The sequence below is a fragment of the Lycium barbarum genome, chromosome 5 (genome assembly GCF_019175385.1).
Source record: "Lycium barbarum isolate Lr01 chromosome 5, ASM1917538v2, whole genome shotgun sequence".
Taxonomy (NCBI): Eukaryota; Viridiplantae; Streptophyta; class Magnoliopsida; order Solanales; family Solanaceae; genus Lycium; species Lycium barbarum.
In genome coordinates this window covers 109,530,443-109,550,794 of record NC_083341.1, presented here as the reverse complement: position 1 = coordinate 109,550,794, position 20,352 = coordinate 109,530,443, and the positions used below count along the sequence as shown (strand labels likewise).

The window sequence follows — 20,352 nt, the reverse complement described above, 5'->3', positions numbered from 1 at the left end:
GGAGGGTGAATGAATCAAAGAAGCATGAGTTTCGTCAAAAGTCGGCAAGTTAGGAATACGATAACTTGTACTTTTGGGTGAGATTAGGAGTGCTCCACATGCTAAGCAAGTAATGATATAAAGTATTTGAATTGTATAATGGTCTCTTGTTAAGTTTGGAAGTCAAACGAGTTGTAATACGAAAGTCGACAACAGGCGTCACAAGTTAAGTTTGTAAATTTCACTGAAATTTGGGTCAGATGTCTCGGAGCTTTTCTCTCAATATACTTGGAGTTACAGGGTGATCCACCTACCAAATCGAAGGTCTACGAGTCTAGTTTCCAGCGCATTTTACCGTTCGTCAATATGACATTGGAGTAGAGAGATAGTCGCGTTTTCGTCCAAGGATGCAAACTGCTGCTTGAACAGTGAACATAGTCGGTGGCTTTATTTTGCCTCTATATATATACATAGCCTTGGACGAAAATTCCTTATTTCTTCACCATAAAAGGACTAGAAAACCCTAAGTAATATTCTCAAACCTTCTCCCATCAATCACAAACATTCCTAAAAGCAAATCAAACAACTTCAACATGGAGAACAACATGGCAATTACGGAATTGTGATTTCTTCACTAAATTGCTTCTCGGATAAGAACTTCACCTTGAAGTAACTTGGATTTTGGAGTGATTTTGATCATCTAAGGTATATTTTAACTTCCTTTTGATCTCTTTGAACTTCTATAAGTAATTAAACCTAGAAATTTGGTGAAAACCCCATAGAATAAGCTTTGACAATTCTTGTGAACTCTTATGGACTTGGCTTGATAGTTGGGCTGTTTTATGTGGTTGTAACGTGTTGTTTGGAGCTGTGTTGATATGGATTGGATCGTATTGACGAGGAGGAGTATAAAAGTAGAATTTCATAGCGTTTTACGAGGAAATTACGCTACAAAAAGGCCTATAAATTCACGCCCATGAGTTGCTCGATTAAATGTCTAAATGAAGATTTCTATAAGTTATGACCTTGGTTTTGATCTTGAATAGTCTGTATTATGTAGGAAATCATTCGTAAGACGTTCGAGGACTCGGGAAAATGTATATAACTCCATCGACGAGGTATGTAGGGCTTTCTATTCTCTTTGTGGCATGACTAGATTTCAAATGACCTTTCATTGAAAAGTTGTTCCGCTAACTTGGATCAATCGCGTTCCATGATAATTGAGCTGACACATACTCATCTATGACTTGTACCAAATTATGGTCCACATCTCCTTTTGGCTATCGATTAAAAGACTTTCCGTTCAACTTGTGTCGATTATTTCCCAAAATGGTTAAGCTTACTCTTTTCTCATGGATAGCTTGTATTGAAGTACCTTTCACATTTCGTATCCCTCTTGTTTATCGAATGAAGAATGATATTAGTTATGGTACTCTTCACATCAAAGTTGAGTTGATTGTACTTCCTTTAATTGAGTTAATCCTTATCTTCTTGTCTATTGTTCCAAGGTGACGAACCTCCCGTTGGAACACTCTTTCCGATAAAAGTTGTGTCGATCATATTTCATAAGAGTTTGGCTAACTTTGGCTTTGTGAATAATTCATAACAAGATGTTTCTTTGTACTTTTACTTCTTTGGCCTAATGATCAAATAATGATAAATGTAGCGACAATAATGATAGTCGGAGGATAACGACAATAGGTCACTCCGACTCTTTCCATGATATTTCTTTTGAGGTCAGTCTTTCATTGCACTTATATATATATATATATATATATATATATATATATATATATATATATGTATTTATTTTCATTATCGAGTCGCGCTATAGTCGGCCGGATAAGCACTTATATGTGCATCTAGACATGTTTCTTTCTTTACTGAGTCGTGTTGTAGGCGGCCGGGTAGGCACATAGCTGTGCACGTAGATGTATTTCTTTCTTTACCGAGCCGTGTTGTAGGCGGCCGGGTAGGCACGTAGCTGTGCATTGCCACTGATCAGTTGGGCAGAGATGATGTTATGATGATGAGCTCACCCCACAGAGGGATTTATTATTGTTATATGATATGATATATGCCTCCACAGTGAGGAATGATTTTACGGGCACACATTTACATTTATGTCATGATTATGGTCGCCCTCAGTGGCCTCGTTCAGAGTTTCAGGTTGTCTCTACATCTTTTCTCAAGTTATCTGTATCTCTTATGCTTATGTTATGTTTATGCTTATTGCCTTACATACTCGGTACATCTTTCGTACTGACACGTTTTGTGCGCTGTGATCATGCCCACAGGTACGGTAGACGGATTGTCGTGCTGTAGGATACCAAAGTTCAGCAGGAATGTTCACACTCCATTCTCCGGAGTTGCTGGTTAGAGTCATTAAATAGGATGCATGCATATATATATATATATAGAGAGAGAGAGTATGGACCACCAAGGTTGGGGTGTGACAAAGCAAGTTCGCCAAAGCATCCAACATGTCGTGATTGCAACACCAAATAATATCAAAGGTTAGTGATGTGTTACAACTGCTATATTTTTTTCCTACAAATTTGGAGAAATGACTCACGGATTTGAATCGTAAATAAATTGATTTCGATCTAGAGCATTGAGATAATAATTTTCTAAAATCCTATGGCGATTATACTTAATTCATTTAAACCATAAAAATATGAGATTCAAGTGTCTAAAATGGGTAATTTTAACCTATAGTTTTAAAAAATGGATTTGAGCAATTGATTAGTAACTGGACTCAAAATAGTACTAATATATTACATATTTGATAGAGTGAGCTAATGGGGAATCCGAATTTATAATTTATTTTGGATTGACTTTGACTAAGATTTGGCTAAAACATATGGAATTGTACCCGATTAGTATAATTGACGTCTTTAATTGATATTCTGCATAGATTAAGGTCATTGATGGCCGATTGAAAGGATAATTAAACATTTTGGGGCTAGGAAGCTTGCAGTTTTCGAAGTAAATTAGACCTTTAGTCTCTCGAGTGCTTGCTTTTCTAAAAGCATGATTTAGCACTTACATAGTTTCTTTCAAACTACCTATTTGGGGCGAATGCGTGCTAGTACATGTATATTGTTTTATCAACTTTCTTGAAATTTGATGTTTCTTCTATGAATTTATACTTTACCCTTCTATATCATTGATTTGATACTTCTAGAGACGTCACAGTACGATTTATGTCTGATTTGACAAAATTAAGCATGACACAGATGATTGCACGTATATGATTGACGATATGAAATATGTGATTTATTCGTGTTATTAGAAATGCCTTCACTTGGACGTGTTACACATAGATGGTAGGGTCACTTGCGAGAGAAAGGTTAACTATAAACGGTCTTTGACCGCGCATAGCCCCACCTGCATGGTTTGTTGTGCTCCATGAATGTTCTGATGAAACATGGATATCTATTTATTCGTTGTAATGTAAGATCGATATCTATTTATTCATTTATACGGGCTGTTACCCTATTGACTCTGATGCATCTATCCACAAAGTATGACGCCGTGTGGGGCGGTAATCTTATTACTAGGTCCTTGCGGCTCACTATTTACTATTTGATGCAAATTTTCTACTAGTACAGCATTGGGACCAGTTGATCCATTTCAAGACCTTGCTTGCTTTTCAATTGAGGTGAGACAACCACAATAGTTCATGGTGGTATCTTCTACTTCTTCTTATCAATTTTTGGGATGTGGCCTTTGATCTTTGTATTCAGAGTTTATCGATGCTACTTGACTATGTTATTTAGGAGTTCGGGTGGTTTTCCATACTAATTTTATCTATAATATTTTCCGCTACTTATGATACTATGAGATTATTACCTACGATATGAATAGTTATTTTGATCTATGGAACACGTTCACTTACGAAATGCTTAAATTCACCTAATTGGGTAGTAGCTCTTTAGGTACTAGTCGCGGCTCACAAATTTGGATCTTGACAACCGAACCATTGGCCCGCTAGTTAGCAGAATATAAAACAATCTGATGGAACAGTCCACAATAAGCAAGAGGCTGCAATTCGAACTGCAAGATCAAAGTAGACAATGAGACCAAATGTTGCCAAATTCAGCTATCCCCACTCCCTCGTCAAGTACTTGGAAAAAATAAAAGGGAAAAAAGCAGACACAAATCACCAATGCTAGCTAATGCGACAACTGGAACCATTCAAAGGATTTCTTCTTTGATGCCATATTATTATTCAGTGCATGATGCAAATAAATTATGCGTGTATACTTTATACAGTACAATGTTTACACACTCCCTATACCATATTGAGCTAAATTAGTTTTTACAAAGTTTCTGTTATAATTCCTCAGATTGCAATGCCTACTTCTCAGTTCTCACCCAATAACTGAAGTGAACAGGATGTGATGTTTTGGATTGCGTACAATCATACAGGCGACTTGTGCCGTGTAATTGTGTCACAGATCTGATACAACGAGAATATGATCACATCTGGGGTCTTGTCTGAACAACATAAATCTTTCCATCCCTCACTACACCCTCGATGTCTTGAGGAGAGCCATATAGCTCCTCAATAGCATTTCCGGCAAGAGCAATGTTGGACAGGATCGTCTGGCGGAAGTTACCATCAGTTATTAATGGGTCGGAAGAGTAATCAATTACAACTTTGTCCTCCTCATCCATTGGTACGCTGCAGTAAACCAATAAGTAAGGCTGTTACGGTGATGCTCTAAAAGTTGAAATCAAAGCATTTTGTTACAGATAGGACAGTTATGGAATTGAAGCATATGCAGAATATACCCAGACTGGGAAAACAATGAAGAGTTCAGGTCAGGAGTGTAAAGGGTCGTGTCGTGATACTATAGGGTTGCTTTAATCTTTATTGCTTGTCCTTCTGTGATATATAGGAATATTAACTTCCGAAAGTCAAAGCTGCATTAATTCATCTACCCAAAACTAAAGAAAATGGTAACTGAATAACTGTCTCAACAAGTTCACCAACTGATAACTTCTGAGAGAAGTTACCTGTCATAGAGGCCGGCACCGGCATAACCTTCCAAATCTTCACCATTGGAATCAGATCGGAAGATGATAGATCTTTTTATGAAAAGTCCAATCGGTTTGCTTGGGTAACCTAACACCTGAAAGTATTTTTAGATCCATCAGAAGATTTAGAACAAAGGCGAGAATCTCACTCTTTCCCATTGAACTACAATCAATAGAAGCATTACTATCTGCTTGGACACTAAATATCTTCTCCTCTCTCTACTCAGAGCAGGTGTGGTGGAAGGAAGGATATAACAAGGGGTCTACTACAAAAGGTAAATGTGACTCTGGAAGGCCAACAGGCACCAATACCCACTTGAGGAGAGTTGAGATCCTTTTTCTTGCAGATAAAACTCAAAGCACGGCCTGGATAAGCTCCAACAAGTGTTTCTCCAAGGCCCCTGACCACCTGTCCAGAAGGAAAGAGATAAGCATCCTTTGCCATGAATGAAAACAAACATATTCCAAGACATCATGTTTTAGTGATTTCTTTTTTATGCCTCTTGTATAAGCTAATTTCAACTAATGTTCTACCTAAGAAATATGGTTACTTGTTGAGATAATGGCAGATAGAGGAAGGAAAAGTTGAGGAAGAGGACAGTTGCTAAGTTAGGATATAGTCATTTTTCAATGTTGAACTAAATTCCAATAGTATGATGAAAACAGTTGATCTGATTCTACCTCGGTATATATTTCTGTGGAGTCTCCAGAAGATGGGTTGGTTGTGTGAATGACAAATGCATAATCAGCATTTATTATTTCTTGAACAAGGACAGCCATACACAGGTAGTCATGATCCAGTTTCACCTTCCTTGTGCTGAAGTATGCTCTCTCATTCCATTTAGAAGCCCACACCTGGAGAACAGAAAAAATGAAAATACATATCCACCCACTGGACAGAGAGGTAGCGGCAAGAGGGAGTAAAAATTGATTCCCTAAGAATGGAAAAGGTTATCTTGAAAACATCTAATATATAAATGTGACAAGCAAAATCTCCCAAGGTGCCAGTATTTCAAGAATCAACAGATATCTGAAAGCTTTGAAAAGCCAGATACACCTAGCACTCCAAGAATGAATTTGTCCTTCATGAAATCCTTGACAAAAAGAGGCTTCTACGTAAAATATTACCATCTGTCTATAGCCTGCTACCCGTCACAATAAGATTTGAGCAACAGAATTACAGATGTTAAGGAATGCTACAGAAGGTTTTACCTTTTTTATGGCCATCCATGCTTGTTCCCACCGCTTTGGACCTTCATCACCAGGCCAAGGCATGCCAGAACCCTGCATCTTCTCTTTCAGCTCTTTGACCTACAAAGATATGATGACAAGTGTGTTGGCCAAAGATGTCAATCTTCTCTGATGTAGTATATACGGATGCCTTTGAAAAAAATCAAGTTATCTACTACCCTGGTCATGAATTTCTATTTGAGACTAATAAACACGTCAACCCGCAAGGTAGGGGTAAGATCATAAACCCCACCCTCCCAGACCCACTTGTGGGATCACACTGGGTCTGTTGTTGTTGTTGTTGTACTAATTAACACGTCTGAAATGATTGAATCAAAAAAGAAAGAAAAAAATGATCAAGGTATTTACGACCCTGGTTGTGAATTTCTATGTAAGACTAAAAAACACGTCTGAAAGGATTGAATCAAAAGAAAAGACTTTCCTAGCTTGGGAGGATGATGAAAAGAGAATTAAACCACCGATTAGAGAACTCAAATGTTGTCGCACCTTACAAAAGTTTCAGTAAGTTGCACTAAGGCATAATATATCAGAAACAAAGAGAATAGACGAAGATACCAATTGCGCTGGTGCTGAAAGATCTAAAACAGTTCTGCGAATTTCACCAAGAGCGCTGAACTCTCCTTCAGATAGTTTATTTGTCAGAATTTGCAACTCTTTTGCCACTCCCTGTGAATTTTAGAAAACAATTCCATCAATTGGTATCATTCTTAGAAACACATAAAGCAAAAGAGAGAAACGCAGGCAGAGAGAGTATGAGAGATCCATCTCAAATGTCACATTGTAAAATACCAAAGATTCATATCCGAAGATCCAATGACCCAGGAAACAGATTGTACAATTACCAAAAACGATTTTCTTTGCTTTTTTATGATTCCTCCTTCGTCTTAAAGATCCAATGATCCAGGAAGAAAATTGTACAATTACCAAAAATGATTCTCTTTTCTTTGTTATGATAACATAAAAAGCACCTTATTTTAGATTATCTTAGATCAGTTTTCCCCTTATCTTCTTTTCTCTTTCTTCTTCTCCTTCTGTTTTCTTTAATAAATAAAACAACTTTGCACTTCAATCAGAAGATTCCTTGAGCAGTTCCGGATTAAAATTCCTCCTCCTCCCCCTTAAAAGATCCAATTATCCAGGAAACAAACTATATAATTACCAAAAACGATTTTCTTTTCTTCGCTATGATAAGAAAAAGATACCTACTTTAGATTACTTTAGATCTCTTCTTTTCATGGGTGTTGGTGTGATCTTGCTAGAACTTCTCATTAGAGAGATGGAAATGGAAGTTCGTTGACTAAGCAATAATTATAGCATTGCAAGAGTTCTTTGCAGCAACAAAAAGCAGCGTGGAGGGTATTTGTAAAACAAACAAATGGAAATATGAATGGAAAATAAGCTGATATTGTTTTTGATTAAATAGAAAAGAACCTGATTTATCTCGTCTGAAAGTACTTTCTCAAAGACTCCAAATGGAAGAGCCACTGAAGTAGGAATTCCCACCCAGGAAGGCACTTTTCCTTTCAGATATGCAATATTACGTGATTTAGCTCCAACCTAGATATATCATTATCATATAAATTTGAGAAATGTCATCAGAGTGTTTCCAGAATCAACTATCAGCAGCTTCTCACATAGGTCAACAGAAAAAGAGGAGAAAGCAGTTTAGTCTTCTAATAAACAGTCAATATTGCCAACCTCACCATTTCACTCGTGAATTCATCGGATGATATTGCGTAAGAACCACCAAATTGCTTCTTCACCAGTCTAAGTGTTGCTGAAGTTTCAGGTTCTACCAAGTTAATTGAACTTTGGAGCTCAATCTCTTTCACCTCACTATTAGATGCCAAAAAGTAAAACCAGAAAAGAAAAGAGTAATAACCGTTAAACTGCCACTCATAGATTTCTTGCCCCTTAGACAGAAATGAGCCGTGCCCAAAACAAAAAGTATTTCCTGTGACAGAATCCTTGATTTTGTTTCAAGACTTTATTCATTTTTCCCAAAACAAACTTCTGAACTTCAAGAACAACATTATAACACCGTGATAGGCACAAATTTTAGGATAAAACGAGTTAAACATTCACTTGAGAAAATCATGGTCAAAAAATATCTGTTTGACATTGTCAAATGGTCAATAAGGTTTTGAGCAAGACTCGTACAAATAATTGAATTTACCTATAGATTATGTCTGACGATGTAGGCTTTAAGAGCAAAATCCTTCCTTCCTTTGCTTGGAGGTCAGCCAATAAATTGGAATCAAAACATGTAGCAAAGCAAACCTAACAAAACTTTCCTTCAATAATACAAACAATCTTATTTCAACCTCTAAACAATTTTCAAAAGAAGAAACTACCTTCCCATTTCTCGCTCGAACAGAAACATGTGAAAGAACATCTGGCATGTCTGGTGTTATCAGGGCAACAGCACCATCAGGAATTTCCTCCTCTCCTTTAACAGATTTTGCTACTAAGATCGTGGGCTTCTCGTAGGTTTTGTTCTGAACTGAAAGCAACTCATTTACAACGGCAACATATCCAACGGCTTCAACTGGGCTGATAATCTGCCAACTGCAATACGAGGAAGAGAGTTGCATAAGAGAAGTAACCATGATAAGAATATTCCCTCCTCTCCTCAGACAGTTAAACGGAAACAAAAAAGGAAGATCTATTTCCTGTTTCTCTAGTTGCAATATCCTCTTATTGATTTACAACATAAATCAGATACTTACCAATACATAAAATCTCTCTTTCTAAGTAAGACTTACCAATACTTCTAGACCGAGAAAATTGCATCCTTTATATTAATGCACACAAGTATACCACTCAAAACTGTCACAGTTTTTTGAGACCAGTAAATAATTCATAAGAGTGCACATATTCTTAACATGCTACTAGCAGTATCTCAGAGCAAATAGAGGTATGAAAATATAACAACCTTCCCAGATTTGCAGTTTTCCGAAGCACAGGATCGAGTCTATTAAGGAGTGAGGATAATGAAGCTGCTGATCCAGCACGTATAATTTCTTCAGTAAATATGTTCAACTGCAACCAATAACCACTGTGATAAATTACTATGATAATTCTGTGCTGAATGTGTAAGTGATGTCTTGAGTGATGGAAAACGTACAGCCCATTGTTCCACCCCAAGTATTGATCCTAGATATTCCGCAGATGGCTGCAATAAGTGATGGTACCACTCAGCCTTGCTTGCAAGTGCAAGACGAGTTCTGTCGAGCACAGCTTTTGCAAATAAAGCCCAATGGTTGTCTCCACTCTTAGACATTGAAAGAGCTTGATCCCATCCCTTTATAAACAAAAGGATATATCATCAACAAAGTTTTGTAGTTGAATTTGCAGGATGTAATGAAAATTCCAATGGACTTGATTTCTTTTTTCTGCTCAAAAGAAAAGCAGTTCAAACCTAAAAATATCAGATTGTTGCACATTTTAGATATCTATCTCCAAACTATTCATGAGAACCAGCACATCTAGCCAATGGAAACAGCAGCACACTAAAACATTATAGTTACCTTCAAGCAATAAACAAGATCTTCATTATCATCCACTGAAAGTGCAAGATTTTCAAGAACGAAGGAGATGAAGCACATGATTTTCTGTGAAAAAAGTAACATGACCATGAAGAGAACAAATTTAAGCTTTGAAATAAATAAAACACATAGACAAAGAAACTTAATTCTAAAACTGTGACAAACATTTAACATAAAGTACCTCCGGATTAGCGTTGTTCAATTCTTCATATCCCCTTTCTACTGCTGTCCTAACTGTAGAATCAAGGGCTATGTCTAAAAACAACAGATCCTTCAGACGGTTGTTCGGTTTGAAAAGCAAAGGCCTAAGCTCCTCACGAGCCTCGAGCAATCCCTACACACAAGAATTTCAGAGAGATATAAAAGTCTGTGGGAAGTACTATGTATTAAGCAAACAACAACAAAAGTACAAGAAAGTTGGAGTTACCTCAAGAAGAGCTTCCACATTTTTATCTTCCACATGGTCTAAGACAAAATGGAGGAGGTCCTATTTGGAAAATTGATATTACGTAAATCAATTCTAGAATCAGCAATACACAAATAGGATGCAGGTTGACAAGTACTACCTGAAAGCCAGATGGCAAGCCTGATACAGGATTTATCTGGACTCCAACCATAAAGCCTTCTCCCTGATGATAACCAAGCACTATGTAAGACGAAAGTTGCGAAAGTAGAAAAACAAAGTTTCCTGTAAACAGAACTACCTCAGATCTGTAGCCCATGCAGTTTGCAATAGCAGACTCAAGATCTGCACCTGAATGAACAGCCTGTAAATAGATCACCATTAAACTGAGGTCTTCAAGCTCTATAGAAAAGATATTAGGAGGTAAGACCTAAGTCATCTCAAATTAAATGGACAATCGAGCACACATTTTTAAGTAAAATTTCCGCAGTACACAAGTCTCCTCAAGACAGAGAGAATTAAACCTCTTTAGGGCAGTTAGTTTCTATGCCAGCTTGATTTGTTCGGTACATAATAATTTCTTCCCTATCAAAACAGATATTGGTCTCACATTACATCGATAGATCATATACTTCAAATGACATTAATGAAGTCTTAACAGTTTTAAGAAGGAATAGATGTGCATATTCATGTAACTACAAAGGACAGAGATTAACCTCAACCCAAGCTAGGACAATACTAGTCTGACAGATATGCTGAAGTGGCACAGAAAGGATAGAACTACAAATTTTCAGAGTATAATACCTTAGTGCAAAATAAGATCCACATATAGATGCAAAAATTATCCATAAACTCCCAAACCAGGCATCAGTCAACATGGACACAACCAAGATGGAGTGAAGAAAGTCAAGAGAAGGGATAGTGTTATTATTAACCTTCAGTGTTCTCATATAGTGACCTAAATCACGCAAAAGGCCATCCTTTTGATCTCTTCTCAAATTTGGTTCAGAATGAATAGCACGGTCATAACTCAAAAGACGCTCTTTTGTTATTCCATTCTCATTCAGGGTCCTCCAATAAACACCAATATCAAAGTCACTCTTGATATAGTCAATCAACGCCTGCAAAAATATAACATTATTAAACTATTCTGACCAAGAAGTTTCAACAATTTTGCCTTTGCATCTCAGTACCTGACAGATCACAACATCATCAGGACTAGTGTTGTTATGCAGTTTCTGATGCCATTCTTCCATCATGCCACCCTTGCAGTCATTTTTCCTCTGAAATTAGGAAAAGATCTCTTATCAACATGATCTTCACTAAAGGCAACTAGAAACACACAATCAGTGGAAGGGCCAGAAAAAAGATGAAATATATATATGAACCTGGATGACCAAAATTTCATCCCTAATTCGTTGTCCTACGTCCCCTTCACCTCCACGTCCAACAGTTGACATAATCATCCGTAAAATTTCACGGTACTGAGGGTGACTGGTGAAAGCATTCTGCAACAAGTCTGTAAGCCTGTTCTGAGCTTGACTTATTTCACTGTAACAACAAAGACAAAAGGAACAGTCAAATCGGAATGCCTGGCACTTACAATGACATAAATAGTTCTGCAATTTATCTGAATACAAAAACAAGATTAATGAGAGAATTTGAGACTCATACTTCAGCACGTTGGCATTATAATTAAGGACAAGAACCTAAGTTCAAGGATCCCTAAGGTACATATAGATGTAGATATAAGAAGAGATGTACCGTGGTTTTACGTTATAGTTTTTGTTCCATATCAGCTGCCGTGTAGCCATGAACCTCATCCACACAAGAATTCCAGCGAAACCAAGTTCACCAGCGCTAGTGGCTTCTTTTATCAAGTCAGCTGCAATATTAAACCTGTTGAAAGTAAAATATGACATGATGTTAAAAACTCAGCACATCAGTTGACAACCAAATCAGAAATCATGCATGCAAGCAAACCAGACAACTCAGGCTGCCAAAGGGTAAATTTCATGGGTGGTACCTGAACTGTTAATATTTTGCATAAAGTACCTAGAATGTTTTGAAACTAAAATATACCTAAACTCTACCTATATATAACGAAAAATACTATTCACCGGAAATATGAATTCCGGCAACTGAATTTCAATTCCCAATATAAATACACACAAACAAGTTACTTAAAAAACCCAACTCACCCAATTAACCTTGTTTTTATTTTTTATTTTTTATTTTTTATAACAGTGGTGTCCGGCCCAGCTTGCGTGCACCTCGACAACTCACCCAATTCCCTTTTTTTTTTTTTTTTTTTTTATAATCGAGGTGTCCGGACCAGCTTTCGCGCACCACGACTAATTCCACGATACCTGCCACCTCCCACCAACAACAGGTATCGGGTAACTCTGTCCACCAAGGCTAAGACAGATGGGAAAAAATCACATAGTGTATTTCTCTCCACTAAATTTGAACCTGAGACGTCATAGTTCTCAACCCACTTCATTGACCACTAGGCCACACCCTTGGGAGCCACCCAATTACCCATATTTTCAACCCATTTGCCCAATTATTTTACCCATTATCCAAATACAAAATATATAACCTTAACCTTACTTACATATAGTTCTTTTATGGAGCAATATTATTAATAATATGGATACTTTCTAAAGATAATTTCTAACAAAAAGTTTACTACATTCTTCATAACCATATTGTGACAAAGAAGTCTTATAATATCATGTAAACTCAACTGTATTTCAATCATATTAAATTCCTATATGCAACCTAAACAAACCCAAAGCTATAGTTTCAGTACTTTTGTTCAAGAAAATCAATAGATCGGGGTATCACCCGTGAAAGTTATCCCCCCTGCCGAATTACAAACTGATTTCCTCATCATCTTGGCCAAAACTGGGTTCTATAATATAACTATTTACAGAGGCACTTCATAGTTGGGAGGAAGCAGGGGTGCAGGCAAAGAAAGAGGTAGATGGAGAATGGTCCCTGCAAGCATTTGGTGGACAATTTGGAAGGAGAGGAACTCTAGGTGTTTTGAGAATGTAGAAAATAATAAGCAGAAAATCAAGCTGAGTTGTATTTTGTTATTATGTCTTTGGTGTAATCAGGTCAATCATTGATGTATTAGATTTAATATAGGAGTAGGACATCAGTAAGTAGGAATACCTCTGTAAATATGGTTCAGTACAACCCATGTACTGTTTTGCTCATGATGAAATATAGATACAATTACCAATTTCAAAAAAAAAAAAAAAAAGATATATAAACATGCTCGTAAAATATGACAGGAAATGCCAAAGTGGGAACGATCAGTGGACTCGTATCTTCAAAGGTAAAGCAAGAATTTAGACAAACTCTCAAACAATCAACTATGCATCAATCCCAAATTAGTTGGGGTTGCAATATGAATGCTCTGTATCCATTCCCCTATTTTACATTCCAGTATCCAGGATTCATCATAACTAGACTATTTTTACTGTGGTCATTAATCAACTATATCGCTACTCCATCTGGGTTGAATCCCAGACTATTTTTACTGTGGTCATTAATCAACTATATCTCTACTCCATCCGGGTTGAATCCCAGAAATTCTCAATACCATGAATAAAAGTCTAAGAGCTTGATATTGAAGCACAAAAAAAAAAGTAAAGAGCCTCAAAGTCAGAGATAGAAGCCAAAAAAGAGATCTGCTCACCGGTGCATAAATGACTTCTGAGCCTCACTTTCCATAGCTGCTATTTTATCCAGTAAAGATTTTGCAGTTCCACTACCATCCCCAGCAGCCTAATGGGAGAACAATTAAGATACTCCATTTCAAAAGCAATGAAACAGATAACAAGCCAAGAGAATAGCCAAATCTCGAATCCAACTTGAATAACAAGTAATGTTTAAGAGATTAGGAAGCAAAGAGACCTTGAGTGCTGCTTTGACTGCACCAAAGTCAACATAGAAATCCGCCCCTTGGTTTTTAATCCATCTTCCACCAGACAAAAGAACAAATGGCATCCCCACGAAATTGTCATCTTCAATTTCTATATCCAAAGATTGGACCTGAGAAATTGATTCCATTGAATGAACCATGTGTTAAATAAATTTTGCCCATGGTCAATCAGTTTATATCATCTAAGGAACCATTTATTTAGTATACCATAGAAGTAATAACATCAGAACTAGCTGAAATAGGGATCTCCACACCCTTGTCTAATGTACTGGTCCCAGGCGGTAATGTATTTGAAGGCGGTGCCTGAAAAATGTAATTGATTACACAATATTGGCAAGGAATATAAAGGCTCTATTTCATTTTTTTTCTCGTTCTTGTTTGAATCTTTAATACAATGAGTTATATAAACTAAAGCAGCTATTTGATTAGCACACCTTTGAAGTTGGACCATCAGATGAACTGGCTGAAAAAGGTGTTTCACCAGCCTTGTCTAAAATAATTGACCCTGGAGGCAATATGCTTGAAGGTGGTGCCTGAAAATGTAAATGGTCATTGATTACATAATATTGGTAGGGTATAGGAAGGTTTTATATCTTGCTTCTTTGGTTATTTGAACTGCAAAATGTGTACGATTGGTTGATTCTTACCATCCACTCTCCAGGTGTTTTGGATAATGCCCAGTGAAGAGTAATTGGCTGATTTAGGTCTGTAGCCAAATGTACTTTTGTCTTCCCAGAAGACTTTGCTACCAGTACCTTAAAATGTAGAGACAATGGGACATTTCTGAATATCCATTCAAATGTAAGGGGCATTTCTGAATATCCATTCAAAGTAAGTTTTCTAGTTACAGTCAATTATAAGTTAGCACTAACCAGTAGTTCCCCATCATCGACCTTAAAGATCTTTTTATTTAGAATTGGGTCGTGAACCTGCTGCTCCTTTTCCTTGGCATAAAGCTCAATTTTAGATAAGGCTTTTGGTTCTTCCAAGACCTTTTGTACTTGTACTGGAGGACTGGAAGGATACTTATTAATAAGCAACCCAAAGTCTCTCTTCTTTCTTTGGATCCTTTCAGCAGTGGAATAACTTTTTTTCAGATGCTTGACCACCTGAGTTTTTATCTCTCCTTTTGTAATCTTTTTCTGCAACTCATCAGGTGTAATGCCTTTCTCAAGCTCAAGAGGCTCTTCCTTGCCCTTAGTTGTATCATTAGTTTTTGTTAGCCTTGCTCGAATGTCATGTATGGAGGCACCACGAACTATTTCATCCTGTAGCTCTCTTCGAGCAGCCTCGTATTCCTCCTAAATATGCAGAACAAATAGTATCAGCGACTAAGTGATAAAAAAAAATCTCCAACAGTAATGGGTTAGGATATCCCAAATAAAGAGAGAAATATCTGAATACCGACAACATGATTAGAATTTAGAGCTTGAAAAGACTACAGTTGAGAAAGAACAAACGCAATGTTCCTTTGACCAGAGCTGAGCTTTTCTCCAAATTACGGTATATCAACCATCATTGTCTTGACTAGATAGTGTTGTTTGGTACACAAAAAGAGGAGGGGGGGAGTCTTACTCTTTATTTACGTGTCGCATCTTCCCTACATGTGCCCCTTTCCTTCCCAGGCCATATTCCCTCCCTTCCCACCTGTCTTAGTCTCTTTCTTTTGTTTCAGTTTCTTTTCTAATTTCTGCTCTCTTACCTACTCTTCCTCACCCCACCACCAGAGGCGAATCTAGGATTTCTAGAATATGGGTTCACCACTTAAAAAAAAATAATAACAAAAAAACGTATTAAGTGGGAATTGATTCCTAGTCCTCTAGGTATATAACTCAACCTTCAACCAAGTGCACCATTTAGCCTTCTTGTAGCATGTGTTCCAGCAGTTAATATTATACAATTTTAAAAAATATATACATAAACTACCTAGTTTTATGGAGAGACCATGTGTTCACGTAACCCAAAATTACTACATAAAACCGCCCCTGCCCACCACCCCCTAAGCACACGGCTGACATAGTTTCTTTTAAAAAAAAAAAAAAAAAAAAAAATTGTTGCATTAGCTTTGTGCTGTAGCAATTCAATGCATGTTACTGACCATATTTCGGGTCTTGGGTGATGCCAAAGTCTCTAAAACAATTCTTAATTTAATAACCGAGAAATCCTAAAGGGCCAGTAGTCCAGCATCCGAAACTCTAGTGGATAATGGGCCCACCCCTCACATTCTGAAACAATTCTTGTTCGCCTGGACGAGAGCATTGTTGGATATTTTTACGTCCGCAGAGATATATTACACAATTTTGAAATACCAACCTTTACAACTTAATGCTTTCTGGCTTTTCAAAAAAAATTTAATGCTTTCTGATATAGTTTTACTTATATAGATGATACAGACTTTTTGTTTATTGGTTCCTACTTCCTAGCTTTTAATAAGCGACTATAACATTCTGTAATTTAATATGCATCCGCTGGATAATAATAATGTCTTTCTTTTCCATAAAAAACGAAAGGATTTGGCCACCAATAGACACTCACTTGGGAACTTTATACTTGATATCATGTAAAATTGGCTTACTGATTGGTCCTGGTCAAAATTTCAAGCTTCATCGTGGACTCTAAGACTAGCATTTTTCGAAAGTAACTATAAAATCTTGGTAGACTTAGCCATCACTAGCCTTGTATAAATATTGACCCTAAAACCAACCCCACACAATTTAGCATGAGAGAAATGGAGCTCAGGAACCAAGTCCCTTGACCCCTTAAATAAGTCTTCCCTTTGCAACGAGGAGCAATAACAATCCTATCATTTCCTATCCATGAACCAAACAACCAGTTGACATATTCTGAAAAAGTAAGTAAACAACAACAAAGAATATCAACCAGTAGTTTGTGTTCATGGATAGGAATGCATAGGACTGTAGTTGACAAGCTAAATCCCATAGAAATCCCGAATTAGGGTTGAGACTTACAAAATATGCCAATGTAACTAATTCTCAGGTTTCAGCAGAAAAAAAGCTTGAAATAAGATTAGCTTGAATGATCGATTAAGTGATGTTTTTGGAGCTACCAACAATTTGCAGTACGACTGCCCCTGAAAGGTGTGGGACTAAAGGAATAAGTTACTTGCCTTCTCTTTCTCAGGGGTGTAATTCTGTTTTCCATTCCTCTCCCACCTCAAATATGCTTGGATCTGTACAAGATCCTCGGCAACTGAGACATCTGAACCTCGTATCTCTTTTCTTGACAATTTGACATGAAAATTACCACCATTATACTTTATCCTGAAGAAGAGACAGAAATGAAATTCATGCAGCTCTTTAACCAAAATGCTATGCTGTTCTTTCACAAAGATACTCATTTACCATTTATTTCGGGCTTCATCGTATATGAGGAACTCTATAGCGTCTATAGCAGCGTCCCGTATCTCCAATCTCAGGATGGAGTTAGAGCCAGACTAAAAGTAAAACATTTCCTCGATAAATCAATTTTTCATCATAACATAATACACCAATTAGAGCAGAAAAACCATTTCCAACTTACTTTTACAAAAGGGGTTCTCAGTGCTTTGTCCTTGTACACTTTGGTTCCATCTGGACGATCGTTAGGAAGAGACCATGTACTAAGACATATAGAGAATAGTACAAGGACGGTTAGTTGTCATAAGCTTAAGATTTCTCAAAATGATAGACAGTCCAATTTGCAACTGAACTTACTCTTTCCCGAACTTTACTGCCCCCCAGTGCAAAAACAGTTTATCACTACTATATGTAACTTGGAAATCCACAACAGACACGTCACCTGAAGTAGGAGGCCTAACATCAACCTGTTGAAGTGCAGAAGAAAATTTGAATAACCAGCATGAGACATATAAGCTGCCTCTTTTACAAGAAAGTACAAATAAAAATTTGTTTTGCTAAGGTAGTGTCACACACGTGTACCTGTAGCTCAGTATTCCCTTCTAGGCTGAACTTTTCTGCTAGCTGTTAAAAAAAAACATTTAAAGTAGGGGATATTACAAAGATATTTGCATGGCAAACTAAAAATCATGGATGCAGAGTTCTAATTCTTGTGCTCTATATTTACCAATAAACGACATTTGGCGTTTCTTTTCACCTCATTATACATTCTCATAGTACACAATCTACTCAGTGTTTGTTACCCATCTCGAACTCTAGTTTTATTGGCGATATATGGTAGCACTGAAGGGAAAAAATAGACATCTATTCTCTATTTGATTTTAGAGAATTCTGTCATGGCAACTGATCATCAAGGAGAGTCCCACTCCAGCACCAAATATAATTCAGGAATGAAAGATAAAATTTGAGGATAAGAGAAACAAAAAAGAGACAAGATAAGTTAAAGTAATCTTATAGGCATTATCAGCATTTACGCAAAGTTATTCAGATACCAGTGTTTACGCTGTGAGTGGCAGAATGTGTAATCAAGCTAAGTTGTCAATTTCTAGGCGCCAAGCAGAAGAAATCAGAAAGAGGAAGAGAATTGCTTCTGTGCAGTCAAGCAACGGACTAACTATATATAATAGTAAGTGAGAAAAGATTCTCCAATTGACGACCTAATTGAGTGGTAACTATAGAAAATCGCATATTGTCAAACAGATAAGCGTGTAGGTTCAGCATTATTTACCTCAGAAGAGGCATCAGTGGTTAGTACAGCATGAGGAGAACTAGAAATAGCACGCTTCTTTCCCATTGGTATCTTCTTTTTCTGCACCTTTAACCTGTTACCTCGAAATTCACTAGATAAAGGCGATTTCGCGATCACTTGTTGTTGAAACAAAGAATTGCCTCCAACACAAGGAGAACTGATTCTACTTTTATGTTCCAACACTGTTGAGGTAAGGAATCCCTGATACAGCAAGTTATTCCCTATAGAATTGCTCATATTCCCTTCCTGCCTAAATTCAGTGCTAATATAACACAAAAAAAATCAATACAGACACCTCATATACACCAAAGCAATGAACTATTCGTGAATAATCATATAACACGAAAACAATCAATTCAGACACCGCATATACACAAAAAGCAATGGACTGTTCGCGAATAATGAAATGTAAGTCGCGGTGCGTGCGTGCGTATTTATTTGTATACCTATTCAGAACATGTCAACCAAAACCGAAATACTTTAAAGGCAATAAAGTAATATACTTGTATGACTTATGTATGTATTATAATCAAATCAAATGAATGTCGGTGAATAAAAGTTGATCAAGCACTTTTTATACATACACAACAGCTTTTTCCTTTTTTTTTATTTTTTTTCTTTTTCTTAAATAAACAATCAGAGATGCATCGGAGAGATCCACCAAAATTTTCCAGAAAACACTGATTATTAACACCAAAATTCAATTGTATATATATTAAAGCATGAAAACACTAAAAATTTACACCAAAGTTTGCTAAATTTCAATTGAAATAACAATGATTTAACCACAAACTCAACTTGAACGTGAAAAAAATCTGATTTTCAGATCAAAACATTTTAAAATTCAATCAGTCAATCGTAAAACACATAAAAACACAAGCCTAAATTATGTAAAATGTAGAGTAAAATCACAAGAAATTTACCTCGAGGTGGATTTCAAGTGAAAAAAATGAGAAAAATCAGAGAAGAAGTGTCGAGAAACTCGAAGAAGTTGAGTTCACGAAGCTATGAAGAGTGAAGATTGGAGTACCGAGAGCATGGGATTGGAGAGTGGAAAGTGGAAGCCAGAAACGTAAAGAAAGGGTATTTTATATTTGAAAATATTTACGCCTGTGGCCCATGCTCTTTTTTTTTTTTTTTTTTTTTTTTGTGTATAAACGCCAAATTTTCAATATATTCGTGTATAAACACTTACACTTTTTATACATTTTATACAAGATTGATATATTAACTATAATACTTCCCTCCGGGTATAATATTCCTCCATCTGTTTTTACTTCTCATGTATTGAGTTGGGAAGAAGGCATAAATAGAACGTCAATTTTACTATATCAACCTAATTATTGCTAAATCGTCAAAATAAATCAAACATAACTCAAAAATTATACAACTACTAATAATTCTTTAATGTTTTCAACTCAATAATTATTATTATTATTAATAAAAATAAAATAGGTATGCATTAATAAATTATCTCTTGATTTTTTAAATTGAATAAATAA

General features: G+C 36.5%; 1 protein-coding gene and 1 long non-coding RNA gene across 2 annotated transcripts; one reads left to right on the top strand and one right to left on the bottom strand.

The window, feature by feature from the left end:
• The first annotated feature begins 430 nt into the window (after positions 1-430).
• Positions 431-4,501, top strand: LOC132641117 (uncharacterized). Its single transcript, XR_009582692.1, has 3 exons — positions 431-684; positions 1,040-1,097; positions 2,277-4,501. It is a non-coding gene; the product is annotated as an uncharacterized LOC132641117 (long non-coding RNA).
• Positions 4,159-19,930, bottom strand: LOC132641116 (alpha-glucan water dikinase, chloroplastic). The gene is made up of 34 exons (XM_060358002.1): positions 19,774-19,930; positions 18,830-19,112; positions 18,124-18,165; positions 17,899-18,008; positions 17,726-17,804; positions 17,548-17,639; positions 17,313-17,466; positions 15,058-15,486; positions 14,833-14,940; positions 14,620-14,718; positions 14,393-14,488; positions 14,158-14,295; positions 13,940-14,028; positions 11,992-12,126; positions 11,616-11,778; positions 11,421-11,510; positions 11,163-11,348; positions 10,529-10,591; positions 10,391-10,453; positions 10,252-10,311; positions 10,006-10,158; positions 9,807-9,890; positions 9,404-9,580; positions 9,212-9,318; positions 8,631-8,844; positions 8,453-8,556; positions 7,980-8,112; positions 7,708-7,833; positions 6,832-6,942; positions 6,238-6,336; positions 5,707-5,880; positions 5,342-5,434; positions 5,005-5,120; positions 4,159-4,669 (listed from the first exon to the last, which is right to left on the bottom strand). The coding sequence occupies exons 2-34, from the start codon at positions 19,085-19,087 to the stop codon at positions 4,465-4,467; spliced, it is 4,350 nt and encodes a 1,449-aa protein (XP_060213985.1). The 5' UTR covers positions 19,088-19,112; positions 19,774-19,930; the 3' UTR covers positions 4,159-4,464.
• Between the last annotated feature and the right edge of the window lie 422 nt (positions 19,931-20,352).

Bases quoted from the DNA above. Each gene is read 5' to 3' on its own strand.
- LOC132641116 (XM_060358002.1), bottom strand. From the start codon at position 19,087: ATGAGCAATTCTATAGGGAATAACTTGCTGTATCAGGGATTCCTTACC. The intron at 15,487-17,312 runs GCAAGTAACTTA...CTGCATATTTAG, and splicing joins ACACCCCTGAGAAAGAGAAG to GAGGAATACGAGGCTGCTCG. The intron at 10,312-10,390 runs GTAGTACTTGTC...TTTTCCAAATAG, and splicing joins GCTTGCCATCTGGCTTTCAG to GACCTCCTCCATTTTGTCTT.